Source organism: Heterodontus francisci, chromosome 5 (genome assembly GCF_036365525.1).
Source record: "Heterodontus francisci isolate sHetFra1 chromosome 5, sHetFra1.hap1, whole genome shotgun sequence".
Lineage (NCBI taxonomy): Eukaryota > Metazoa > Chordata > Chondrichthyes > Heterodontiformes > Heterodontidae > Heterodontus > Heterodontus francisci.
Window position 1 is genome coordinate 163,541,352 of NC_090375.1, and position 27,617 is coordinate 163,568,968.

Here is a 27,617-nt window from a genome sequence, read left to right on the forward strand (position 1 = left end):
ATATCAGAAAGAAGACTGAAGGTTTTAGCCGAGGCTTGAAGCAGGAAGGTCTCTGGGTCCAAAAAAGGGAGAAGAGGCTCCTAAAAAGCTACCTTCCTCCATTTGAGAAACTCTGGACATTTGCCATCACTTCCAGGGGACCTACCACCGCTTTCCACAGGGCAGTGTTGAGAAGCAGCAGAAGAAGAAAAATCCCTGGGGAACCTAGGTCCTGCCCACAGTATCAATTATATGCTGCAGCAGGGGGAGGAGCAAGCAGTCGTCATCCCAGCGGAGGCAGAACATTCCTGTTGGGATGGTGAGGTAGAATTAGGCTTCACTGTCTGAACTGCCTGGCATTCTCTACCACAACTTCACTACTTTCAGGCGGGATCACAGAAGAAAATTTGCCCCCCAGCAGTTTGTCAGTTGATAGTAGGCTGGAGGTAGGGAACCTCTGCCTGGTCAGGGAAAGGTAATGGTTTTACATTAAGTAAAGGGCACAAATAAGTGAGTAGTGCTAGAGTGTTCTCTATTTTTGTAATAGTACGCAAACAGAAGTCAGGAATTAAACAGATGCTTCTCAATACGCTTAGTGTTCTGTATTTATTGCCTTTTGTAGAATTTCATTGCGTCAACTATTAGCTTGGTCTGTCTTTGGAGAGATTAAAGCAGTTCACATGCTTAAGACACAGACAGCCAGTCCAGAATATGTTGAACTCCAGGGTCCCATACCACACAAACAGATGGCAGTGTTAGGCAACTTGCATGAACGGAGCAGACTGCTTAAGGGAGAAACTGGCACTATTCAATCGGGGTTAGTATAACAGTAAGTGTTGTAATAAGAGTATAAGCACAGAACAGGACTAGAGGTATTAATTAAATTTGATAGTTTAAACAAGGTACTAAACAGGTTGTTTAAAAAATGGAATAGATCATGGATGGGCAGCTGCGACCTGTCGCATGCAATTCCTGTGCCATGTGGGAACTTCAGGACACTTCATGTGTCTTGGGCGACCATGTGTAGGAAGCGTCTCCAACTGCTTCAGCTCGAGCTCAGCATTTCTGACCTTGAGGGGCAGCTAGAATCACTGGAGCATCAGGGAGCAGGAGAGTCTCCTGGATCTTATGTTCCAGGAGATGGTCACCCCACAGGCAGTTGCAGTTCAGGATAGTAGGTGGGTGGCCATCTGGAAGAGTAGAAAGAGGTAGGAAGTGCAGGAGTCTTCGAGGTGTGTGCTACTCTCAAACCAGTACGCAGCTTTGGAGGCTGCTGGGAATGACGATACCCTGAAAGAGTGCAGTCCAGCCCATGGCATTAATGGGCATGGAACTGAACAGGAGGGAGCAGCAAAGTGCAGAAATGCAATTGTTACAGGTGATTCCATAGTCAGGGGAACAGATAGGCATTTCTGTAACCGTTATCGTGAGTCACGCATGGTGTGTTGCCTCCTTGGTGCCAGGGTAAAGGACAGCACGGAGAGGGTGCAGAATATTCTGCAGGGGGAAGGGAGTGAGCCAGAAGTTATGTTACTCATTGGTACCATCGACATAGAAAGGGTAGGTATTGAGGGCCTATAGTCAGATTTTCAGGAGCTAGGGAGGAAGTTTAAGAGTAGGACCTCAAAAGTAGTAATCCATGGATTACTTCCAGTGCCATTTGCTGGTGAGAGTAGAAATAGGAAGATAGAAGGATCACTGCATGGCCTGAAGCATGGTGCAAGAGGGAGGGCTTCAGATTCTTGGGGCATTGGGACTAGTTGTGAGGCAGAAGAGACCTATTCAAAAGGGACGGGTTGCACCTCAACAGGACTGGGACCCCCTCAGAACAAAACGTAAATGGCTGTGGCATAAAAGTTAAGGGCAGTCTTCATTTTCACAGCAATAGGTCTTCACGTAGTCGTTGGCACCATCTCCCACGCTGGTGAATCACACTCTTCTAACATGGAGCTCTCCACTACAGTTTTCATTGGATCTACATGGTCTACAAAATTTTCTTGGGAAAAGCTAATACCATGTATCAACAACTGATGCCTCACTCTCCTTTCCTCGAACTTGCATTGATCCTCGTCCTACTCCATTATAATTACATACAAGGAATATCTATTGAGAATCCCATATTTAGTACGCAGTTCCTCTTACTGTAGATGGAGGTAAGAACTTCCCAGTGGTCATAATCCAGGTGCAATGCACAAAAAAGCTCCAACACTCTCATTAAATCCAACAATTTCCTCTGAAAGTTACTTCTGACTGCAGATGCTCAGTTGCAGCTGAATATTAGACTACAGTCCTCCCAAGTCCCACCAAATAAAGCTGGGACCAAGGGCATGCATTTGAACTTGGTTATGCAATTACCAGTTACCACTGAAATGAATGGAGGGATAGTTTTACATTGAAGTCCCTTAGTACAGCATGTCCAACCTGTGGCATCCAAACTCTGGCAACATGGCCCTTACATTACAGGCAACTCACTCCTATTTGAACTTCTGCTTATATTCTGGTTGATCCAGTTTCAATTTTGTAGGCCTGGAATTTTGGTAAGGGCTGTTTTTTAAGCGCTGCTGGTTCAGAGTGCTAAGGGTTGTTCATATCAGCAACTTGACATATACACAAATGAATGTGTACATGGAAATAAACTATAAATGTGGCCTCCTGAAAGTTCATAATATGCATGTACATGGCCCACAAAGCAAACAACTTGGACACCCCTGCCTTGGTACAAATGTTTACTTTGCTGCATTTGAGCTGGTCCTAAAGAGTACAAATATAACTGTACAAAGGACTTAAACAGTCGAGTCTGTTATTGTTCAAAATATTTTCTTCCACTCATTTTCCTTATGAAAATGATGCAAATGTCCCATCTGTTGGATTTACAGAGGTGTTTGACTATATCATATTTCATCATAGTGATCAAACATTGGCAACATATCCAGATAAACAGGTTAGAATCAATCTGAAGAGCCTACACCTCATGCAATGATAAACAAAAAGCAAAATACATCAGATGCTGGAAATCCAAACAAAAACAGAAACCATTGTAAAAACTCGACAAGTCAGGCCACCTCTGACAAGAGGTTTTGGGTATTGAACTCCATCTCAGACCTGGTATTGAACCCTTCCTCAGACGTGACGTTATATCCTTCCTCACACCAGGCATTGAGCCCTCCCTCCAGTTCCGTGGAAGTGCTCAATACCCAAAATGCCGACTTGTGTTCTCGCGACAAATGCTGCCTGACTTGCTAAGTATATCCAGTGTTTTCAGTTTTTGTTCAACACACATCTCCATGAAATATATTTTGTATTCTATATTTTGATGATGTTGGAGTTCAGATAGCACTGTGAGGGGAAAAAAACCTTTCAGCAAGTCATCACCAAAGCTACTCTATATGCCTGTTTAATCTAAAACATTGCAGCAAGCTGTTAACATTGTAATTACTTCGCTAATGTGGGGTATAAGTACAATAGAAGGAGTTGGTGGATCCATTCTGCACCGCTCATGTAGTGGCCATAGCTAACTGATAACTTTGCTGCTTGTGAGTTATTGGATATAATATAATCCCAACTCTTCACTGGGTGACTTCTATTGATGCTTATTAACTTATTTATTGACCAGGTTCATGTTTATCTTCAAAACAATGGAGACGGGGGAGGGGGGAGGTAAAAAGCTTCAAATCAGGAGAAAACAGTTTTGCAATTAGGTGGGGCAAATTAATACAGGCGATGCAAACACTGTTCTATTGCAATAAAAACAGAAAGTGCTGGAAATACTCAGCAGGTCTGGCAGCATCTTTGGGAGAGAAACAGAGTTAACGTTTCAGGTCTGTGACCTTTCATCAGAACTGGCAAAGGTTAGAAATGTAAACCTATTACATTTCTAACCTTTGCCAATTCTGATGAAAGGTCACAGACCTGAAACGTTAACTCTGCTTCTCTCTCCACAGATGCTGCCAGACCTGCTGAGTATTTCCAGCACTTTCTGTTTTTATTTCAGATTTCCAGCATCTGCAGTATTTTGCTTTTATTGTTCTTTTGCACCTTTTTATGGTGTGGTTTATTATCTGAAAACTATTTGTTTAAAAGTCTTGGGTTTTGTGCAATATTATTGACATTCCTGATGAAATGCATAATGTGCTCCCGGAATACTGTAATTTAGTTTTGGCATAAAGGAAAATAAATCTTGATCATTTTGTTTTAAGCGGTCACATAAATTTGAGCAACGTGTGAAATGCTCAACAGCTGAGAGTCTGGAACTCTGTAAATATTCCGCTTGTCAATGGGAAAGGCTTTACATGCTGAAAGCTTTCCTAAATAGGCTTTGTAATGTGATTAATGCAGTTTACACTATGCTAAAATTGACAATCTTTCCTAAAATCTGTGTTATTAAATCTCTTGTGTCTAATCCATGATTTAACGTACTGACGCCACTGCCAGTAACCTTTGTGCCTGTACATCTCAATTGCCTATATAGACTATACAACTATTACTGCTCACTGCTCACATAGACTGTAAGGATTTGCAGACCTGATGGTGTGCTATTGCAGTGAGCCATCCAGAAGTGAATCAGAAAGCCTATAATTTCAGCTTGACCTGGATATGCCAAGTCCCAGCCTGTGCTGCTAGTAACTGCATGGCCTTGTTTGGGGTTGAATCTTTGCCCTCTCCAAGCAAAGTCAGTCGCATCAGACAGGGCATGCCAAGGAGAGGAGACTCCCAGGCTGGAGGTTTCCTTGGCTGACAATCTACCAGCAGGTTACTAGGTAGGGAAAGAGGAGAGATATTGGACTTCTAGCTAGATGTATATTCCTCCTAGGATCTAGTTATGGTCCCCAAAGGGGAGAGGTGTGCCACACTTATTATTTTTCTGTTCTGTTGCCACTGCTCTTCGCCCAACAGCATTGTTTTCAGCCCTTCCACAATAACAAATGCCTGAGATGTACTCATAATGGTCCAAATGCTGACCAGATTCATAGGCAACCACCTCTGACCCCGCGTACTCTGTAGAAGTGGGGGTCAGAGGCCAAGGTTCACAGTAGGCTGAGACCAGCACCTACACCAAGACCTGTGGATGTTTGGGGCCATCATCTTTTTTAAAGGCACTTCTGAAAAAAAAAGTAGACAACTACCTTGCACACTTTCTCAGATTATGTATAAGGAGTGCATGCCATAATACACATTTCACAATACCTGCCTGTGCAAATAATGGGAGCTCACATGTAGTTACAGAATTCTATACATTAGAATGGTGGGAGGACCAGGGCCATTTTGGTCAGAGGGGTTGAAACATTGTTTAGCTGTCAAAGGCTAATTGGGAAGGTAGCAATTCATTTGTTTTTGAGCACTCAATGACAGGAATAGATTTTGCCATTCTACATTGATACTGATCTCCTTCTTAATCTGCAACTAATTCAATTACTTTTGTTTAACAACTTTTTCTTTCTCTCTTTCCACCAACTTTCTTTCTTCTCTTTCCTGACAGCTTTCATGTTTTGTTGGGGTACAGTCCCACCTTGGGTACCAATTACACTCTGGTACCCCATTCAAGTCACTATTTTTCAATTATGAATGAGCTGTTTTAGGATATATGGAACCTATTTGGTGCTTGTATGTAGCACTTAACCAAAAGTCCATGGATAGCAGGAAATTGGAGGCTAACTTTCTTCAGATTTCTCTCGATCTGCTGCTATAATTTCAGTGGAAATTCAGTTTCTGCCAACCTTCTGAAGAGGTTATGGTAGTGCAGCTCCAAAGAAATTCACCCACTGGTCGTAATTCCCCTACCGCAGCTTCCTAGTTCCTGCCATTACTGTCAGAACAGCTCAGAAATTGATTTGAAACCTTTCTGGTCTGCATGTGGCAGCTACCTCTGGTGTTCTCCAAGGATCTATCCTTGGCCCCCTCCTATTTCACATTTACATGCTGCCCCTTGGTGACATCATCCAACAGCACAATATTATTTTTCACATGTATGCTGACTGCACCCAGTTTTACCTCACCACCACCTCTCTTGACTCCTCCACTGCTAGTAAATTATCAAACTGTTTATCCGTCATCCAGGACTGGATGAGCAGAAATTCCCTCTAATTAAATATTGAGAAGACTGAAGCCATTATTTTTGGTCATTGCTCCAAACTCTGTTCCCTAGATACTGACTCCATCTCTCTCCTTGGCAACAGTCTGAAATTAAGCCAGTCTGTTCGCAACCTTGGTGCCACACTTGGCCCCAAGATGAACTTCCGACCTCATATTCGCACCGAGACCCCTATTTCCACCTCCGTAACATTGCCCGACTTCGCCCCTGTCTCAGCTCATCTTCTGCTGAAACCCTCGTTCATACCTTTGTTACCTCTAGACTTGACTATTCCAATGCACTCCTGGTTAGTCTCCCACAATCTACCCTTCGTAAATTGAGGTCATTCAAAATTCTGCTGTCCATGTCTTAACTTGCACCAAGTCCCGTTCCCCTATCTTGTGCTTGCTGACCTACATTAGCTCCCTGTCAAGCAACGTCTTGATTTTCAAATTCTCATCCTTGTTTTCAAATCCCTCCATGGCCTCAACCCTCCCTATCTCCATAATCTTCTGCAGCCCCACAACCCTCTGAGATATCTGTGCTCCTCTAATTCTGGCCTGTTGTGCATCCCTGATTTTAATCGCTCCGCCATTGGTGTCCGCACCTTCAGTTGCCTAGGTCCCAAGCTTTGGAATACCCTCCCAATACTTCTCTGCCTCTCCACCTCACCTTCCTCCTTTAAGACACTCCTTTAAACCTACTTCCTTGACCAAGCTTTTGGTCATCTGACCTAATATCTCCCTATGTGGCTCGGTGTCATAGTTTGTTTGCTAATGCTCCTGTGAAGCGCCCTGGGGCATTTTGTTACATTAAAAGTGCTATAGAAATACAAGTTGTTATTGTTGATTTTGTCAAATCAGTTGAGCACCTGAAGTACAACTGATTCTATTCAATTCCCTAATTTTGCATCTTGCAATTTTTCAAAGTTCTGTATGATTCAAACTGTTCATAGAAATCACACTTAAAAGAGTGTTTGAGAATTTTCTGCCAAACACTTTACCATATTTGCACATGGAGGAATTCATAATCAATGTTTCATTGTATCACTGATTGCATCTAAAGCTACAATGTGTGTAAAGTGTAAATCTGAAATGAGTATGTTTGAACAATATTCATTCAGCTGTGGGATCTGAGCCTTAATTATCTGAATTGACAGGAATTGGGAATACAGATACACAAATCACTACAGCTTAATAAGGTCATTATAAAAAAGCAAACAAAGCACTGCGGGTCATTTCTAGAGGGATTGATTTGAAAAGTAGAGAAGTAATGTTAAACTTGTATAGAATCTTAGTTAGATCACACTTGGAGTACTGGAGTACAGTTCCATATTACAAAACGGATACAGAGGCACGAGAGAAAATGCAAATAAGATTTAGAAAAATGATACCACAACTGAGAGGGTATAACCATCAGGACGGAAAGAACATGCAGGAGCTTTTTACCCTAGAAAAGAGGTGACCCGACAGGGATATTTAAAATTATGAAGGGTTCAACAGGGTAGACGAAGAGAAGATGTTTTCACTAGCCGGGGAGTCCAAATGCAGCAATGTTATTCACTCCATGTGGTAGCAAGTTCCGCATACTAACAATTCTCTGGGTAAAGAGGTTTCTCCTGAATTCCTTTTTGGATTTATTAGTAAGCATCTTATATTTATGTCCTCTAATTTTGAACTCCCCACGTCTATTCTGTCAAGCCGCTTTATAATTTTCAAGACCTCTATTAGGTCAAGAGCTGAGTGTTATCAATATCCTTGTGGAACATGTGGAAGCTGATCTCATACCGGTGTATGATATCACCAATGTTAAAACTCAGATAGCCAGGCAGTGAAGTTGAGAACACTGAAACCAAGTCTTTATTCACTTATATAAAAACAGGAAACACTGAAAATACTCAGCAGGTCTGGCAGCATCTGTGGAGAGAGAAGCAGAGTTAACGTTTCAGGTCAGTGACCCTTCTTCAAAACTGGCAGATATAAGAAATGTAAAAGATTTTAAGCAAGTAAAGCGGGGGTGGGGCAAGAGATAACAAAAGAGGTGTTGATAGGACAAGGTCACAGAATAGCTGACCAGGTCATGGAGCTCCATCTGATCAGTTATTCTGTGACCTTGTCCTATCAACACCTTCTCTTTTGTTATCTCTTGCCCCACCCCCGCTTTACTTGCTGAAAGTCTTTTACATTTCTAATACTTGCCAGTTCTGAAGAAGGGTCACTGAACTGAAATGTTAACTCTGCTTCTCTCTCCACAGATGCTGCCAGATCTGCTGAGTACTTCCAGCATTTCTTGTTTTTATTTCAGATTTCCAGCATCCGCAGTATTTTGCTTTTATCTTTATTCACTTATCAGTTTTAATTTGAAGAGATACACAGTAATATAATGCACCTCCAACAGCACAACCTTCTTGTAGCCTGCTCCTATGTATATATGAGCACAAGTGAGTCCCCAGTTAATATCCTCCAGCCGAATATAATTAACACCATATATCACTAACAACCAAAAGGAAGCACGTGTAGGATGTCAATAAGGGGATCAATGCCTTCAGGGGATTCCTGAGGGGATGGTGTGGGGCTGAGAAGAGAAGCCATTTGTTAATGATGCTTTGGCTTTGATCTGATAGGTAAGAGTAGAACCAGGTGAGAGAAATCCCACTGAGTTGGAATAGCAGAGGAGGTGTTGGAAGAGGATACTTGTGGCAGCTGTGTCAAAGGTTGCAGAGACGTCAATAGGGTGAGGAGGAATAATGTACCATCGTCACAGTAATACAAACATACAATGGAAAAGATGCACAGATAAAGACAAGAACAGAGGGATATGTTGATAGGGTAAGATAAAGTAAGATGGGAAGAGGCTCATGTGGAGCATAAACACAGGCACAGACCTAATACCAAAAGCAAAACACTGTACATGCTGGAAATCTGAAATAAAAACAGAAAATGGTGGCAAAGCTCAGCAAGCCTGGCAACATCTGTGGACAAAGAAATTGAATTAACATTTCAGGTCGATGACCTTTCATCCGAACTAGAAAAAATTAGAGATATAACAGGTTTAAATCAAGTGGAGGCAGAGAAATGGGGGTAGGAGGAAGACCTTCCCCTTTGATCTTTTCCTCCCCTCCCCCTTTCTCTGCCTCTACTTGTTTTAAGCCTGTTACACCTTTCACTTTCTCCAGTTTTGATGAAAGGTCATCGATCTGAAACATTGGGCTGAACTTTATACCGGTGATAGGGGCCCTGGCAACAGGCTGGAAGGTGGGGGTGAACCCGTCCTTGGCAGGTAGGTAATTAACTGTCCGCCATCAGAGATGCCATTCCATTAAGGGGCAAGATCCCGTCCCCCCGCCTCCCCCCTCACAAGACCTGCCAGAAAATCAGAGAGCCGGCAGCTCAGCAGTACCAGCAGTGCCATCGGGAGTGGTGGACACTGCCGGTACTGCAGGAGGTCTGGAGTAGTGAGGATGGAAGGAGACCCAGGACTAAGGTAAATGGAGTCTGGGAAGCTGGGCCCAGTCATGAAGGCCCTGGTGAGGGGGTGGTTGGTGAGGGAGGGGGGCTTGCCTTGGGGTTGGCATTGACACTGGGGAGGCGTCCGTGGGCCATGGATTGCCCACAGCCAGGTCTCACCTGGCGGTGGCGCCACATGGCAGCAGGCCCCTCCGACGTTGACTAAATGCCAGCAGAGGTGGGAGGCAGCCCTTATAGGGCCACTTAAGTGGCTTAATTGGCCACCCAGTGGATTTTCCATTCACAACGGTGCCTGCGGCGGACAAAACGGTATGGCGATGGGCCAGCATCAGGCACACCACCTGACGTCACCCCACATCATTTTGTGTGACCCCCCTGGCCTCCCAGCATGTCTTCAAGGGCTGGAAAAAATCCAGGCCTGGGAGTCAGCTCTGGGCCTCATGCGTTACCAGCAGTAGCCACTGCTCCCGGTGATGCTGCTGATACCGCTGAGCTGCTGGCCCTGGTACACTGGAATCCCAATTTAAATAATGCCAATGTAAAAGCTGCTTTGGTGTCAATCAGTAAGATGCTACAGGTTTGTCAATGACTAAAACACACTGCTTGCAACCTAGCTCTTCCTACCTGATTCCCAGATTTCTGCTTCTGCATCGTTTTCCACTAAATGTTAAAGAGGCAGAGGGGGGAAAAAAACAAAGAATGTATATGGAATGTAGCTGCATAAATGAAAATAGATAAATAATAATAGTATCAAATTAAAATGATGAACAAGATAAGCATGGCACAAAGTATGGTAACAAGGGTCACAACTAGCACCAGAGAAAAATAACCATAAGAATAATAATAGGCCAAAGAGAAGACCTGTATAGCAAAGTTTATCTGCTTTTATTATTAATCCAAGACAAGTCATTTCTATACTGTGCTATTGTCTACTGCTGTAATTATATTATTGAGAAATAATTCCTGCCATGATTATGCTGTGATGTGAAATAAAACATCAAAGAATGGTCAGTCAGAGTAGTGATTTTGGAAGCTTTTTGACTTAACACCTTTCTTTCTTTAAAACATTTTGTGTTTAAAAGAGAAAAGGGAAGCACAAACAAAAAAAAACACACAGCATTTAGATGAACACAGTAGAAAATAGAAAATAAGGAATAGAAGAGACAGACCTGAGTTCCTCCTTCTGGGTGATTCCAGTTCTTCTGTGATCACAAAATGGCAAGACATAGACAAAGAAGATGAGCGTGAGTGGATGCTTTCAGATGATGAAACTGACACTGATAGAAATGGACTTAACCAGATTAGAGGTGAGATTCATCAGATTGTCAACTTTCAAGAAACAGGTGCCAGTACACCTGCAACACCATATGGGAAGGAAGACTAAAGGAGTAAAAGATGGTTTGACTCACAAGCAAAGTAACAGAAGTAGTAAGAGACCTTTGCATTGATGCTGAACAGACAGCACCATGTCTTCAAGCCCAAATAATGAGTCAAAAATAGTGCTGTTATGGAGGAAGTAAAACAGTGAATACCCAATGACACTATTTCATATTCTGTACATATTACCTTTTGCCTAGATTCATGAGTTTTATATGACTCTCTACTTGTCAAAAGTTTCAAATATGCTCACTGTGTCAAGCAAGTAAAGCTTCACAAAACTTATAAATTAGAGTCTAAGGTTCAGCTGGATTTTGTTTACATTTTTATTAAAGGGGAATTGATTTCAAAAAGTGCATAGGTTCCAGGTTTGGACTTGACATGTATCAGATGCCCCATCAAACTAAGTAATCAGGCTACATCACTGCACTTTTGTTCAGGACTAAAATTTGATTCGAGTTTTGTGGAACTCTCTTTTGATTCAAGACTTTGACTGCAGTGTAGCTTTATCATTTCCAGAACATTTAATAGAACCTAACATATCATGCAAGTTCTAAAAGCTGAGTAGGGTGCTTATTAGAGTTATAACCTCAAAAAACTGATGAAAATGCTCAAAATTAGTTATCTAGAAAAAATAATCAATAATGCCTGAAACTTTAATCAAGAAAAAAAATGATCAGAGGTGCAATCTATGTCCATCTCTCATCACCAAAAATATCCAATTCTATATGGTGATTGATCAGGTTGCTTATTATACAACACTTTTATCATAAGGGCACCAGTCTAACAGATCTGTTAAAATCAAGATGTACAGATAAATGAAAAGGTCCCTTTACTGGATAATACCTAAGAACAGATGTTTCATTAGCACGTTCATGATCTTTGATTTCTTAAAGCAGTACAACATCCTTCTAACTCAGTGTAATTAACATCTGAACACAGGTTACATGACATTCAGCAATATCTGGCTCACAATGGGGTAATTATCTTTCCGTAGTTTATATGTTATCTTTCAAAATATCATTGGTAATTGCAAATTTGATTTAGCATTTGTTTATCATAGTCACCTTACAATAATGTTACAGTTCAACTGTTTTTTAATGAAATCAATCAGGCTTTAACAAAATTAAATTGTAAAGAAAAAAGCAAAATACACGTAACAAAAACAGAAATAATTTAGAGCTGTTAAGTTTGGGGTGACTTGGCACAATTTGAAGCACTGAAAGTGAACAGAGCACTTCAGAGATTTGTAACATCATTGAAGACAGAATAATATGTCCGTACAATACTATTCCAGTTTATGTTATGACCCAGACACCCTTCCCCTATCCCCATATTTGGACACACATGCATGTTTCAGATAAGATAGAACCACAAAATTCTTGCTTGCTTGATAAACTGCACCAATTTAGTTTTGAGTTATAATGTGTAATCATCAAGGTACAGTAACTGTTTGTTACCATGCCTGGGAATGTGAGGTAATGATTCTTTCTGCCTTTTAATCGACCTACAAAAATGTTGAATCCAAACAGTGTTGCATTATCTTATCTCTCATCATAGATTAAACCAATTTCATCGAACTGAAAGAAATTCTCAATCAGATTGTCGGCCCAAATATAAATAAATCTCTCTGCAACATTTGTTGGTTTAAAAATGTCCAGAGGAGCTTTGCATGGTACACCATCAGTTGAGAGACATTTATTCAATTTTACTATGAATGGCATTACTGTTTTCTCCCATAAATATGAATATATTTGACACAGCTACACCTTCAAGATGTTTTGTATATATATTGTATAAAAATGCTTTCAACTGGGTATCTTTTGACACCAGGCACAAGTGATTATTTAACTCTGCTGTTATTTGCTGGCATACGAACATACGAATTAGGAGCAGGAGTAGGCCACTCGGCCCTTCAAGCCTGCTCTGTCATTCATTAAGTCCATGGCTGAACTGATTACTCCACATTTCCACCTATCCCCAATAACCTTCCACCCCCTTCCTTATCAAGAATCTATCTACCTCTGCCTTAAAAATATTCAAAGACTCTGCTTCCACTGCCTTTTGAGGAAGAGAATTCCAAAGACTCACGACCTTCAGAGAAAAAATTTCCCCTCATCTCTGTCTTAAATAGGTGACCCCTTATTTTTAAACAGTGACCCCTAGTTCTAGATTCTCCCACAAGGGGAAACATCCTTTCCACATCCACCGTGTCAAGACCCCTCAGGATCTTATATGTTTCAATCAAGTCGCATCTTACTCTTCTAAATTCCAGCAGATATATGCCTAGCCTGTCCAATCTTTCCTCGTAAGACAGCCCGCCCATTTCAGGTATTAGTCTAGTAAACCTTCTGCAATGCATTTACATCCTTCCTTAAATAAGGAGACCAATACTGTACACAGTACTCCAGATGTGGTCTCACCAATGCCATATATAGCTGAAGCATAAGCTCCCTAACTTTTGTATTCAATTCCCCTCGCAATAAACAACAACATTCTATTAACTTTCCTAATTACATGCTGTACCTACATACTAACCTTTTGTAATTCATGCACTAGGACACCCAGATCCCTCTGCATCTCAGAGCTCTGCAATATCTCACCATTTAGATAATATGCTTCTTTTTTATTTTTCCTGCCAAAGTGGACAATTTCACACTTTGCCACAGTATACTCCATTTGCCAGGTCTTTGCCCACTCACTTAACCTATCTATATCCCTTTGTACCGTCTTATGTCCTCTTCACAAGTTACTTTCCTACCTATCTTTGTGTCATCAGCAAATTTAGCAACCATACCTTTGTCCCTTCATCTAAGTTATTTATACAAATTGTAAAAAGTTGAGGCCCCAGCACAGATGCCTGTTTCACACAAAGAAAGAACAAAGAACAGTACAGCACAGGAACAGGCCATTCGGCCCTCCAAGCCTGCGCCTATCTTGACGCCTGCCTAAACTAAAACCTTCTGCACTTCCGGGGTTCATATCCCTCTATTCCCATCCTATTCATGTATTTGTCAAGATGCCTCTTAAACGTCGCTATCGTACCTGCTTCCACCACCTCCCCCGGCGGCACGTTCCAGGCACTCACCACCCTCTGTGTAAAGAACTTGCCTCGCACATCCCCTGTAAACTTTGCCCATCACACCTTAAACCTATGTCCCCTAGTAACTGACTCTTCCACCCTGGGAAAAAGCTTCTGACTATCCACTCTGTCCATGCCGCTCATAACTTTGTAAACCTCTATCATGTCGCCCCTCCACTTCCGTCGTTCCACTGAAAACAATCCGAGTTTATCCAACCTCTCCTCATAGCTAATGCCCTCCAGACCAGGCAACATCCTGGTAAACCTCTTCTGTACCCTCTCCAAAGCCTCCACGTCCTTCGTGTAGTGTGGTGACCAGAATTGCACGCAATATTCTAAGTGTGGCCTAACTAAAGTTCTGTACAGCTGCAGCATGACTTGCCAATTTTTATACTCAATGCCCCGACCGATGAAGGCAAGCATGCCGTATGCTTTCTTGACTACCTTATCCACCTGCATTGCCACTTTCAGTGACATGTGGACCTAAACGCCCAGATCTCTCTGCCTGTTAATACTCCTAAGGGTTCTGCCATTTACTGTATACTTCCCACCTGCATTAGACCTTCCAAAATGCATTACCTCACATTTGTCCGGATTAAACTCCATCTGCCATTTCTCCGCCCAAGTCTCCAACTGATCTATATCCTGCTGTATCCTCTGACAATCCTCATCACTGTCCGCAATCTCACCAACCTTTGTGTCGTCCACAAACTTTCTAATCAGACCAGCTACATTTTCCTCCAAATCATTTATATATACTACAAAGAGCAAAGGTCCCAGCACTGATCCCTGCGGAACACCACTAGTCACATCCCTCCATTCAGAAAAGCACCCTTCCACTGCTACCCTCTGTCTTCTATGACTGAGCCAGTTCTGTATCCATCTTGCCAGCTCACCTCTGATCCCGTGTGACTTCACCTTTTGTACCAGTCTGCCATGAGAGACCTTGTCAAAGGCTTTACTGAAGTCCATATAGATAACATCCACTGCCCTTCCTTCATCAATCATCTTCGTCACTTCCTCAAAAAACTCAATCAAATTAGTAAGACACGACCTCCCCTTCACAAAACCATGCTGCATCTCGCTAATAAGTTCGTTCATTTCTAAATGGGAGTAAATCCTGTCCCGAAGAATCCTCTCTAATAATTTCCCTACAACTGACGTAAGGCTCACCGGCCTATAATTTCCTGGATTATCCTTGCTACCCTTCTTAAACAAAGGAACTACATTGGCTATTCTCCAGTCCTCTGGGACCTCACCTGTAGCCAATGAGGATGCAAAGATTTCTGTCAAGGCCCCAGCAATTTCTTCCCTTGCCTCCTTCAGTATTCTGGGGTAGATCCCATCAGGCCCTGGGGACTTATCTACTTTAATGCTTTGCAAGACACCCAACACCTCCTTCTTTTTGATAATGAGATGACTGAGACTATCTGCACTCCCTTCCCTAGGCTCATCATCCACCAAGTCCTTCTCTTTGGTGAATACTGATGCAAAGTACTCATTTAGTACCTGGCCCATTTCCTCTGGCTGCACACATAGATTCCCTTCTCTGTCCTTGAGTGGGCCAACCCTTTCCCTAGATACCCACTACACTCATTACATCTTGCCAACCAGAAAATAACCCATTTATGCCTTCATTCTGTTTCCTGTTAGCTAGCCAATCTTCTATCCAGGATAATATGTTACCCCCTACACCATGAGCTTTTATTTTCTGTAATAACCTTTGATGTGGCACCTTATCAAATACCTTCTGGACATCTAAGTACAATACAGCCACCGGTTCCCCTTTATCCAAAGCACATGTAATTCCCTCAAAGAACTCCAATAAATTGGTTAAACATGATTTCCCTTTCACAAAACCATATTGACTCTGGCATTGAGGTGGTTAAAATTTTATTTCACAGAGTAAGTACTCATATAACCAAGTAATCAATCACATGCTTTTACAGTAGACTCTCAGTTATCTGGCACTCAGAAGACTAGGAATCTTGCTTTATTAGCCATTGTGCAGTATTTGCTGATGTCTTTTGTTTCTTTGCTTGTCCTGTTGTCACTCCCTTTGGCCTTGCACCATGCACCCTTTTATTATTTGGTCTCTCCTGCCTTTCACCCTCTGGTGGGCCTTCCCTTTTGTTCTTTTTCCCACCCTCCCCGATTTCACTCGCTCGAATCCTGTTGCGTTGCTGGTTTTTCCCAGTTCTTGGGGGGTGGTCATTGACCTGGGGCATTTGCTCTGTTTCTCTCTCCATGGATGCTGTCAGACTTCCCTTCATACGTTTAGGCTTTAGTAATAATCCTTTCATTTTGAACCACATCTCCGGTGTAGTTGCTTTCCAACAATAGGCTTTTTCAAGTACAACCCAGGGATTGATTGACACTCCATTTGTTTTTTCATGTTATTAAGCAAAATAAATGAGCGGTCTGGACAGAGTAGAGAGAGAGAAACAGGTCCCATTCCAGAGGGGACAAGAACCAGAGGACACCAATTTAAGCTGATTGGCAAAAGGACCAGAGGCGGCAGGAGAAAAATAACTTTTTTTAACACAGCATGTGGTTAGTATCTGGAATGCACTGCCTGAGGGTGTGGTAGAGGCAGATTCAATTGTGGGTTTCAAAAAGGAACTGTATTACTATCGAAAAAAGATTTGCAGGGCTACGGGGAAAAGGCAGGGGAGTGGGACTAGCTGAGTAGCTCTTACAGAGAGCCAGCACAGACACAGCAACAGCACAAAGAATAGTGGGTATCTGGAATGAGCTGCCTGAGGGGGTGGTGGAAGCAGGAACAGTAGCGACACTTAAGAGGCATCTGGACAGGTACTTGAATGAGCAAGGCATAGAGGGATATGGAATTAATGCAGGCAGGTGGGATTAGTATAGACAGGCATTGTGGTCGGCATGGACGCGGTGGGCCGAAGGGCCTGTTTCTATGCTGTACGACTCTATGACTGTAATGGCCTCCTTCTGTGCTGTGTAATCATTCTATGATTCTATTTTAGTGTGTCCTTTGTCAAGGTATGGCACTTACTGGATTTGTTTTAAAATTATTTTGCTCATAAAGATGGAAGAGGTTTCTACAGAACACTTGCCATTTCACATGCGCAGTGTCAATCTAAAGCAGCCCAGTCTCATACACCACTTGTATATGCAAAGTACATCTACTTTTACTCTGGCCTGATAATCTGTCTCAGCTCACAAAGGAGACTCTCATCATTTTGGGCTGGATTTGAATCCAGTTCCCCAGCGCTGAAAGGCCAACCCACTGATCTTAATAAAAAAGCTCACTATATACAAAAGTATTATTTTTAATTGAATTTTTCTTCAATAGCTTGCCATTATATTGGCACCTTACAGCCTCAATACGTCCAGATAACTGAAGTTTTCCTGTATTATAGCAACAGCAGCCTTTTTGGGAATATTTGACTGTCGTTACCAAAGCACATTTGCAACAAAAACACAAAGTGCCCTCTTACCATGCTAGATTAAACAAGCACACAGTAAAAACAATGCACAGAAATACATATCAAGCGAATGTGTTCATACTGCACAGAGTGTAAAAATGTTCCCACTGGAAAGGCTCTTAGAATGATCCTCCTTTGCATACTTTTGGAGCTGAAATTAACTATTCTCCTTTACATTGAATATGAGGTACAATTTAGATATGCCTTGATTTGAATTGGGTCTTTTAAAATAATAATGGGATGTTATCAAAGAAATGGCTGTGCAATTCTTCCTTAGTCGCTACATAAAAGACGTAATTACATTGTAGTGAATTTTCAGAGATGGTTTTATGTGAAGTCAGATGTACTAATCAGATGTAGCTCTTGTACCTGTTGTATTTACAGCCTGAAAATTATGAGCTAGAGTTGCAAAAAGGACAAATGTTAGGAAGACAGTAAATTACAGCTTGTATTTATCTACTTATGAGGCAAATGCACATGATACACTATGTGGGGAGAAGAACACATCACACACACACTCACTAAAAAAGCATGAAACCTAAAATCCACTGCTAATAATAAAGAGTCTCATGCTTTCCATGTTTTTCACAACCTGACAAACCTGGCTCAGAAAGCTGTCTTTGTTTTGACCTGTCATCAGCTACTGTACCATTCATTTTTCTCTGCTGATCTTCCCAGGTAACTTCTAATACAAATCAAATGGAAACACAAGAAGTAATAAAATTTCGAAGTCTAAATAGTAGGGGATTATTTAAGTTAAGAATGATTAAAAAAAGCATATTTGTGAATACATATGTAGAAGAAGATATGAAAAAATATCCAACAGCAATAAAAATAAAGATGACATTACAGGTCTCAGTAAATCAACCACTCCGTTCAGAGCCGACTATTGTTGTAAACATCAGTACAACTTTGAAGAAAACATTTGGAACAGAATGGTTGATAACTGGAGACTTTTATAAAACCTACTCTGCTGTCACAGCTCTTTACTTTAAATATATTGAGCTGGAATTTTAGGTACTCTGTTGGCAGTAGGGCTACTTGAGGTGGCATCAATGTTTACCCTGCTAGAAAAAAAATATAATTCATATTTTTTTCCTTTTCTGTGGATGTCCATTTTAAAAAAGAATTTGTTTAAATTTTCTATATTGCTTTGCACAAATATTAAACACATGCTCTCAGGTCATGGTTTCATACAGAGTACATACCATATTAGAGACTGCACATACTTCCAGATATAAACATTGGGACCTAAACGGGTAATGTAAGTGCTTGGGGGAGAGGGCGAAGTTTCAGATGGGAAATTCAAAAATCTGGGTTTCCCCACATATGGTGGAGTTTTTAACTTCAGAGATTGCATGCTTTTCCTTGACAGAATCTCTGCCTAGATGTCAGCCTGATTCTCAGGCTTTGCTTCTAGTTGGGAGGGAAGACTCCAGAGCAGGCCACAGGGCCTGGTATGTCTAAATCAGGACCCTGAGGGGTTTCAATACCAAAGTTGGGGAGGAGGGATCCAGTCCTAGACCTGGTACAATCCCAGGGGTATCGAATCCCAAATGGGGTACTTTGAATGGGGGGAGGGTTAGTAAATGTTGATAGCTGGTGGCAGGAGGAAGAGTGGGGGAAAAAAGGGGGAAGCATTCCTACTCCTCCTGGCCGATCATTCGTTCTGTGAAGGCGCTTACCTTCTCCCTGACACTGTCCTCGCTTCCCTTCAGCTTCCGGTTTTCCCAAGGTCTGGGAAATCCAGCTGGCTAGCTTTAACCCTGCAAAGCAAGCTAAAACAGAGGCTGCCAGCCCAATTCAAGTATTTACAATGCCAACCTGCCTCCTGGAAGCAATTGACTGCCCACCCCTGTCGCACCTTCATTAAAGCTGGATGTGGGCAGGTTGGGGTCAGGGTTGTGATTTTTAAAATACAAACTCCTGACCTGACACCAACCTACCCGTTTTGGGGCTCTAAAATCCAGCCCTGTGATTCAAGGATCATTGCACAGTTTTGTGCATTAGGGTGGGGTGCTCAGACATCAGTCCGTTCCTTGAGTGAAGTGAACAGTCCATCCATCCTAAAGGTTAGTGGCCTAAATTCGTTGTATTTTGATTTGATTATTTCTTTTACAAAAAAAAACAGTCTAGAGCTTCATCAACATGAAGTTGCCAAGGAGTAGTGAGTTTTGTGTTGCAAAAGTTCACGCCCCATTGCCTAACTGGCATAATTGTCAGTCACTGAATAGTTCGCTATAATATGGAATAAAGTGAGAAACGGTTTGCATTACTGCTAACCTTCTCTCTTTCAGACAGGCCACCTCTTTAATAAGAGCATTCAGATGATCCCGACTGTCACAGTCATTGGGAAAATTAGAACTTTGTGACTGTTTACATTTTAACACTGTGCACAGAAGGCAAACTAGCTGCTGCAAATTAATGCCACAGATAAACTGCAGCAATGAACTGGATCACACTATGAAAAAATTAAATGGCAACTTTATAAAAGTTTAATATATCAATTTTAACCCTAATTACCCACTGGAAAAAAAGTGCTCGGGTAGTTAAAAATGAGCAGGTTACTTCCCAGCAGGGGTATCAACCATCTGTAATATTAACCTGCAAGGTTTTGCAGGCGAACGAGCCTCATAAATTTATAGCAATCAGAGTTCTATTATACGAAGAGGAAACTGATGCCATTTTAAATGGGCCTTCAAAGCACAAGTATCTGTGACTATCCTGCTTGGCAGAAGTAGATCTGTATCTGGTCTGAAGACAGAAGAGGCACTTTAGATAAACCTAAAACTTTCCTTTGAGGGGCAACGAGGAACAGCAGTGCTCCTCAGCTTCCACCATCAAACATTGCATTCTCTAATGCTCCTTGACTCTCTCTCTACTACCCTGCCAGAACCCTCCCCACCATTTACCTGGAAGCTGGTGAGTGGCTATCCAGCATACCATCTCCAATTGCTGATATCTGCTCTGTGCATTCTATACACCTGCTCCTGTGGACTGGTGGCATTTAAATGGGGGCCCAGCAATTAAAATCATGGTGGTCTGCTGCTGCCTCCACCAGGCAAAAAATCAACTCGCTCGCATGGTTTCCCACCAGAAACCCACTCGGAGTTAAAATCCAGTGGCCACCCCACCCCCTCCCCACAACAAAACTTTGGAACAAGTAGAAAGGAATATCCATTGTGAAAATTATTTAATTTCCTATTCCTAAGTTGAATCAAGAGAATATTAATGAAGAGAGTTGTTTTGTGATACCATCTGAATATGACGTACAACTTATACCCAAACTTTCTGCAGAAGAGAAGACAGCTCTTTTAAGAACGATTATTAAAACAAATGCCTTTGGTGTTTTTGCTTGAAAACCACAGATAGTACCATTAAAATGCCATTTTTGCAATAAAAGGTTAGCTTTATTTCTGAATAAAATATCCTTACTTATTCCTTTCATAATCTAACAGTAACAGTAGCAATTGAAAAATATATCAGAATTCCATTTAGTGTCAAACATACCATAGCTCTGGTTTTAATTAAACCCCCCTCCCTCCCCAACTGGACAGAAAAGGGTTGGACAAGTCGTTAAAATCCCAATACTAGAAATCCCACCCCCAACCCATAGCACTCCTGGTTGACACAATATTAATGGCGTCAACAAGTCTCCCCCTGTAAATCGGGGTCTGATGGTGCAATTAGGACTCCAATGTGATTTTAACAAGTGCAGCAAAGGGTTCTCACAGGTCGCCAAGATCGCCAGGGAAACCCAGGTCGTTGACTGATCAGTGCACTGAAAGTAAAAGGGTAGCGCTCTAAATAAAGCTGCAAAACTCATAGGTGTTCTTTCACTTCATTGTGGGCTGTGACTCTGATCATTGCTTGCTTTTGCTTGTCATCTGGTGAATATTTATCTTAAAATAGGAGAAGTGGCTTATGCATGCTGTTTTAACTGCACTCTATTAGAAAAAGGAGGAAGAAGAGGAGGAGCAGCAGCAAATACATGATGAAGGAGAAGCTACAAGGTGGGTACAGAGAAGATGGCAACAGAAGCGACATCCTCACAGAAGGCCTTACCCAGCTTACAGCGTCTTAGGAGGAAGAGGCTCAGATTCTTTGACCTGTCTCAGCAGCAGTGGTTCAGGAGGCTCAGATTGTCAAGGCAGATCGTTGCAACCTCTGCAGCCTCCTGGATGAGGACCTATTACCTTCTGGGCTGGCATCAATGCTATGCCAGTGACCACTGTCCTCAACTATTACACCTCTCGATCCTTGCAGGCTGCCATAGGTGATATATTGAGAGATATATTATTATTATTGAGAGAGCTGCAGTTGGTCACCCACAACTACATTAGGCAGGTCATAGATGCTTTATTTGACAGGGCCAGTCGATATATCTTCTTATTAGCTTATGGCAGCAATGAGACAGAGAGAGCATTGGGGTTTGTAGCTTTGGCTGGCTTTCCATAAGTGTAGGGACAAACAGTCATCAGGGCACTCTGACCAGTCAGGAGCCTTTCTTATCAACAAGTGTTTTACTCCATCAGTCTCCAACTCGTATGCAATCTCCCGAGAGGTTTATGCAGGTATGCACCAGATACCCAGGGAGCTTCCATGATGCCTTCATCTTTCATCAGTCCACTATCTGCCCTTTGTTTTGCCCTGGAACCAGTGATACAGGATAGTTGCTTAGGGACAAAGGATACTACCTTCTACCATGGCTGATAACACCTCTTTAGAACCCTACCACACCACAGCAGAACAGGTACAAAAACAGCCACCTCACCACAAGGTGTGCATTAGAGGAGGCCATTGGGATACTCGAGTTCAGGTTTAGATACCTTGATAAGTCTGGGGGCTCCCTACAATATTTGTCAGCCAGAGTTTCCAGGATAATTGTGACATGCTGCATCTTCCATAACATCACTCAATAAAAAGGACTGGAAGTGCAGGAAAAGGACTCTTCATCCAATGAGGGTGAAGATAATGCTAGAGGACATGCTAGATGAGTATTGTGCAGCTCCAGATGCAAGGGATAGTCTCAGTGCAGTGCCTTGGGACGTTTTATCACATTAAAGGTGCTATATAAATAAAAGTTGTTGTTTATCTAGAGCTGTCATACTTATACCACTCCTATGTGACCAGACCCCCTTGCACTAACAGTCCTGCAATCTTTACTCCATTAGTTTAGAATCCTCCAGCCTGTCACCTTGAAAACATTGAACCGACTTCCATATCTATGACGTAATAACAAGGCAAACACAGAACCTGCCTTGAAAGCAGAGGGTACACAAAAGCAATAAAAATGAGAAAGGTTTTAACGTGCACAAGAAAAGAAATATGACACACTCAAGTGTCAATCTTAAGTCCTCTTTAGAAACAATGGCTTCCTAGGTCCACTGCTTCAATCAAGTGCAACCCCTGTGGCTTGAGCAGAGTTGGTGGTGGGTTATTGTGCATTTTCCTGAGACTGGTGAAATGCCCGCGACTGACAAGTTGAGTGCTGGAGCCCGTGGGGGTCCTGCTACAGTCTGCTGTTCCTGAACTTCTGCTGGGACAGTCTGGAATTCAGGCACAATATTGGCTATTGGTTGAAGGGGTGGCAATGTGCTGACCTCCTGAGATAGATCTACACATACAGTGTCCATTCAGTCAGCATCTCTCCCTTGGTGCAGTAGTAGTACATCAGTCCTGCAGCTCTGTAGGAGAGCAGAGTGAAGGACATGTATGATGCCTGATCTACCCTCGTCATCAGCCTCTCTAAGGTGGAACAGACAGGTGGACTGCAGAGTCTGCATTTCTGCCATTTCAGCCTCTATTTAGGCTGCAAAGGCTGGTAGCACTCCTCCTGTGAGGGTGTCAGTTCAGTCTTCCTGAAGCTGGCTTATGCTCCATGATACATTGCAGAGTTGAGAACCTCAATGAAAACACCCCATAGATGGTGCTGCTGTTCAATATTCAGTGTATTAACACCTAATCTGTACTAATGCTTTGTCTTTCAACACACCATTAACATATTGTTTGCCTTTGCTCCGTGACCTTTTGGTCAGCTATGTGGCCTGGTCCAATCTAGACCTCCTTTGTTATCTCTTGCCCCACCCGCACCTCACTTGCTTATAACCTGTGACTTTTCTAATATTTGTCAGTTCCGAAGAAGGGTCACTGACCCGAAACGTTAACTCTGCTTCTCTTTTCACAGATGCTGCCAGACCTGCTGAGTGGTTCCAGCATTTCTTGTTTTTATATACCATAGATGGTGGAAGTGGACTCCTCCATCCTCCCTGCCATAGTGGACAGAGTGCCTGGCAGGACTGCCAACACCTCACACATCTGATCTGTGTCTCCAGTATTCTCCTTTTCATGGCTGGCTGCCGCAGTTCTATATCTGTGTCGTGCTGAGCAGAGCTTGGAGAGGACTGTGCCCTCCAGCATGCATTTTCCTCAGCTAACCCCGCCATCGCTAGCTTCTGTTCATTTTTGTGCTGTGAAACTCACCAGGTTCGGGCCCACCTATTTCAGTAATATACCTTTTTGATGCAGGGCTAGGGGGAAAGGGCAGGATAGTGGCATTAATTGAATAGATCCTTCAAAGAGCCAGCACAGGCACGATGAGCCAAATGGCCTCCTTTTGTGCCATAAGATTCTATGATTCTGATTCTAAGTAGGCCCCTGCCTGCCTGTAGCAGGAGCCTCGGACAACTTGAAAGTTGGTGAAGGCAAAATGGAGGTAGGAGCGGAGTGACCTTGGACCAGTAAGTGGACTTAGCCTAATTTTAACCCCTTCCTCGCACAACTTTCGCTGGGCAAGGGTGGATTTAAAAACCGAGGGCAGGGTCTCTGAAACCTTTAACTAATCTGTTCTCTTGCTGACAATCGGCTGCATACTTTTTTTTTTATTCGTACATGGGATGTGGGCATCGCTGGCTAGGCCAGCAGTTATTGCCCATCCCCAATTGCCCTTGAGAAGGTGGTGGTGAGTTGCCTTCTTGAACCGCTGCTGTCCATGTGGGGTAGGTACACCCACAGTGCTGTTAGTAAGGGAGTTCCAGGATTTTGACCCAGCGACAGTCAGTCCCTCAATATGTCTTCCTCCCTACAATAGACTAGATGGCAGTTAATGTGATGAATTTAAAATAGGGGGACTAAGAAGTGCAAACTAAATTTGCATTAAAAAGTAAATAATAAATGGGGACCCACAATTGAACTGGCGCCAGTGGTTGCTGTGATACAATTTGCGACAGCACCCCTGGACCAGTGGGAGCTGGAAGGGGGCAGAGTTTGTTTCCCTGACCACCATCTGGTGACCCCTGCTGAGGACACTGGGTGAGGAAACGATCAAGCATAATGCACAATCACCCCTTTCCCTACCTCTGCACTTGTTTAAAATCTGTTACATCTCTAAAGTTTTCAAGTTCTGATGAAAGGTCATCAAACTGAAACACTAACTTTGTTTCTCGCTCCACAGATGCTCCCTGACTTGTCCAGTATTTCCAGCATTTTTCATTTTTATTTCAGACTTTCAGCATCCTCAGTGTTTTATTTTTGTATCAGTGTTTAATTCACTGCCATTTCTCTACCAAGAATGCCCTCCTTAAAGAAGTTCTGATCTTCTCTCTGATAGGATTTCTGTTTGTCTCTTTTACCTTGTTCACCTTCATTGTTTTTTGTTTTCCTTTTCATGTTTGATCGGATAGCTTTCTCAGCCATATTTCTTTCCTCAGCAACTGTCTCCACCTCCAACCTATTTCATGTGGATTGCTACTGAAATTCACACACCACCCTGTCTTGCAACTGTATCACGTTCCTTCACTGTCACTGGGTTAAAATCCTGGAACTCTCTCCCAAAGAGCATTGTGAGTGTACCTACACCAGATGGACTGCAGCGTAACATCCCCTGACTCCGACTTTGCATCTGCTCATCTGCCACTGAAACCCTCATCCATGTCTTTGTTACTCCTAGACTTGACTATCCCAACGTACCCCTGGCCAGCCTCCCACATTCTATCCTTCAAAAACTTGAGCTCATGCAAAACTCTGCTGTCCATGTCCTTACTTGCACCAACTCCCATTCACCCATCACCCCTGTACTCACTGACCAACACTGATTCCTGTTTAAGCAACGCCTCGATTTTAAAATTCTCATCCTAGTTTTCAAACTCTTCCATGGCCTTGCCCCTCCCTATCTCTGTAATGTCCTCCAACCCCACTAATCAGCACACATCTAACTCTGGCCTTTGCACATGCCCGGTTTTAATTGCTCCATCACTAGTGGCTGTGCCTTCAGCTGCCTAGGTCCCAAGCTGCCTAATCTTCACCACCTCTCTACCTCTCTTTCCTCCTTTAAGATGCTACTGAAAACTCACTTCTTTGACCAAGCTTTTGGTCATTTGCCCTAATATTACCTTATACGTCAGCCGTGCCTTTGTTGGTATCACTCTGACCTCTGAGTCAGAAGGTTTTGGGTTCAAGTCTGTATCGGTGCTCTTTCCTGCTCTTGTCTTGAGCTGAACAATTGCATCAACTTTGCGCCCAATTTCCACTATTCCCTTGTCTTCACATTGTCCTTCTCAGACTCTACCCTTCCTTTCTTTGACTGCTCTATCTCCATTTCTGGGGATAAGCTATCGACCAATACCCACTATAAGCAAACTGACTCCCAAGGCTATCTTGACTACACTTCCTCCCAACCCACTTCCTGAAAGGATTGTATTCCATTCTCCCAATTTTTCTATTTCTATTGCATGTGTTCTGAAGATGCACCTTCCACACCAGTGCTTCTGATATGGCTTCTATTTTTTGTGAACCAAGGATTCTCCTGCTCTGTGGTTTACAGAGCTCTCAACCGTATCGGTCCCATTTTCCACACTTCTGCTCTCACCCCTTCTCCTCCCTCCCAGAATGACGATAGGGTTTCCCTTGTCTGCACTTTCCATCCCACCAGCCTCTACATTCAAAGGATCATCCTTCACCATTTCTGCCATTTCAAGAGCAATGCTACCACTAAACACATCTTCCCCTCCCAAGTCACTATTCCAAAAGGATTGGTCCGTTCGTGACACCCTGGTCCAGTCTTCAATTACCCAATTTCCTGCCCATGGTGCCTTCCCGTGCAAGCATTGGAGATGAAACACCTGCCCTTTTAGCTCCTCTCTTTCCACTGTCCAAGGCCTCAAACACTACTTGCAGGTGAAACAATAATATACTTGTGCTCCTTTCAATTTGCTATACTGTATACACTGCTCACAATTCAGTCTCCTTTACATTGGAAACACCAAACACAGATTGGGCGATTGATTTGTGAAACACCTTCGTTCAGTCCACTATTGTGTGACACTGAGCCTCCGGTCGCTTGTCATTTTAATTCTCTGCCTCACTCTCACTCTGACCTCTCTGCCCTTGGCTTCCTACACTATTCCAATGAAGCTCAACATCAGCTTGAGGGACAGCACTTTATCTTTCAATGAGACACTTTAAAGCCTTCTGGACTCAATGCAAAGTTCAACAACTTCAGATCATAACCTCTGTCCCCAATATTTTGGACGGCAGCTGTTGGTAATTATTCTGCTATTTCCGCTTACACATGTCTCAATACCACCCGCTTTTGCCTTGCACGATCATCCCTTTTTGTCAGTTAAACCCGACTGTCTCCCACCCTATCACAGACTTTCACTTTTGTTCTTTCTTGCCCTTGTGCTTTTGCTTGCTTGAAACCTGTTACATTGCTAACTTTTTCCAGTTCTGATGAAATGTCATTGACCTGAAATATTAATCTGGTTTCTCTTTCCACAGATACTGTCTGACCTGCTGCTTATTTCCAGTACTTTCTGTTTTAAAATTCAGATTCCTTGCATCTGCAGTATTTTGCTTTTATACATGCATAAGTATCCCTGCAAAGTGAGCTTCTGTACATTTAGGATGAGTGCATTTCTCTTTAGTGCAGAAGGAAAACAGGTCATCAGAACACGTCCTGGCTGTACTCTTGCTGACGCAAATACAGTAGTCAAAAAAAAAGAGCTGATAGCTAACACATTTCAACCACTTAAAACCCTTCCTGACAGCAGCAGAACAGAAAAACATGACATCCATAGATAAGGGTAATAAAAGTCTGCACCCCCGTCTACCATCGTTCCACTTACTTTGATAATTGAACATTCTGTGCAAATTAGTATTATTGTGCATCTATCTCAGGAAATAAAGTA

At 42.6% G+C, this 27,617-nt stretch overlaps 1 protein-coding gene across 1 annotated transcript in view; it reads right to left on the reverse strand.

Moving 5' to 3' along the window:
• Positions 1 to 27,617, reverse strand: part of rims2a (regulating synaptic membrane exocytosis 2a) — a 749,410-nt gene that overhangs the window by 362,945 nt on the left and 358,848 nt on the right. Inside the window, exon 19 of the mRNA XM_068032308.1 lies at positions 10,683 to 10,724. Within this exon, the coding sequence (XP_067888409.1) occupies positions 10,683 to 10,724 (42 nt within the window). The remainder of the gene's footprint in view (positions 1 to 10,682; positions 10,725 to 27,617) is intronic.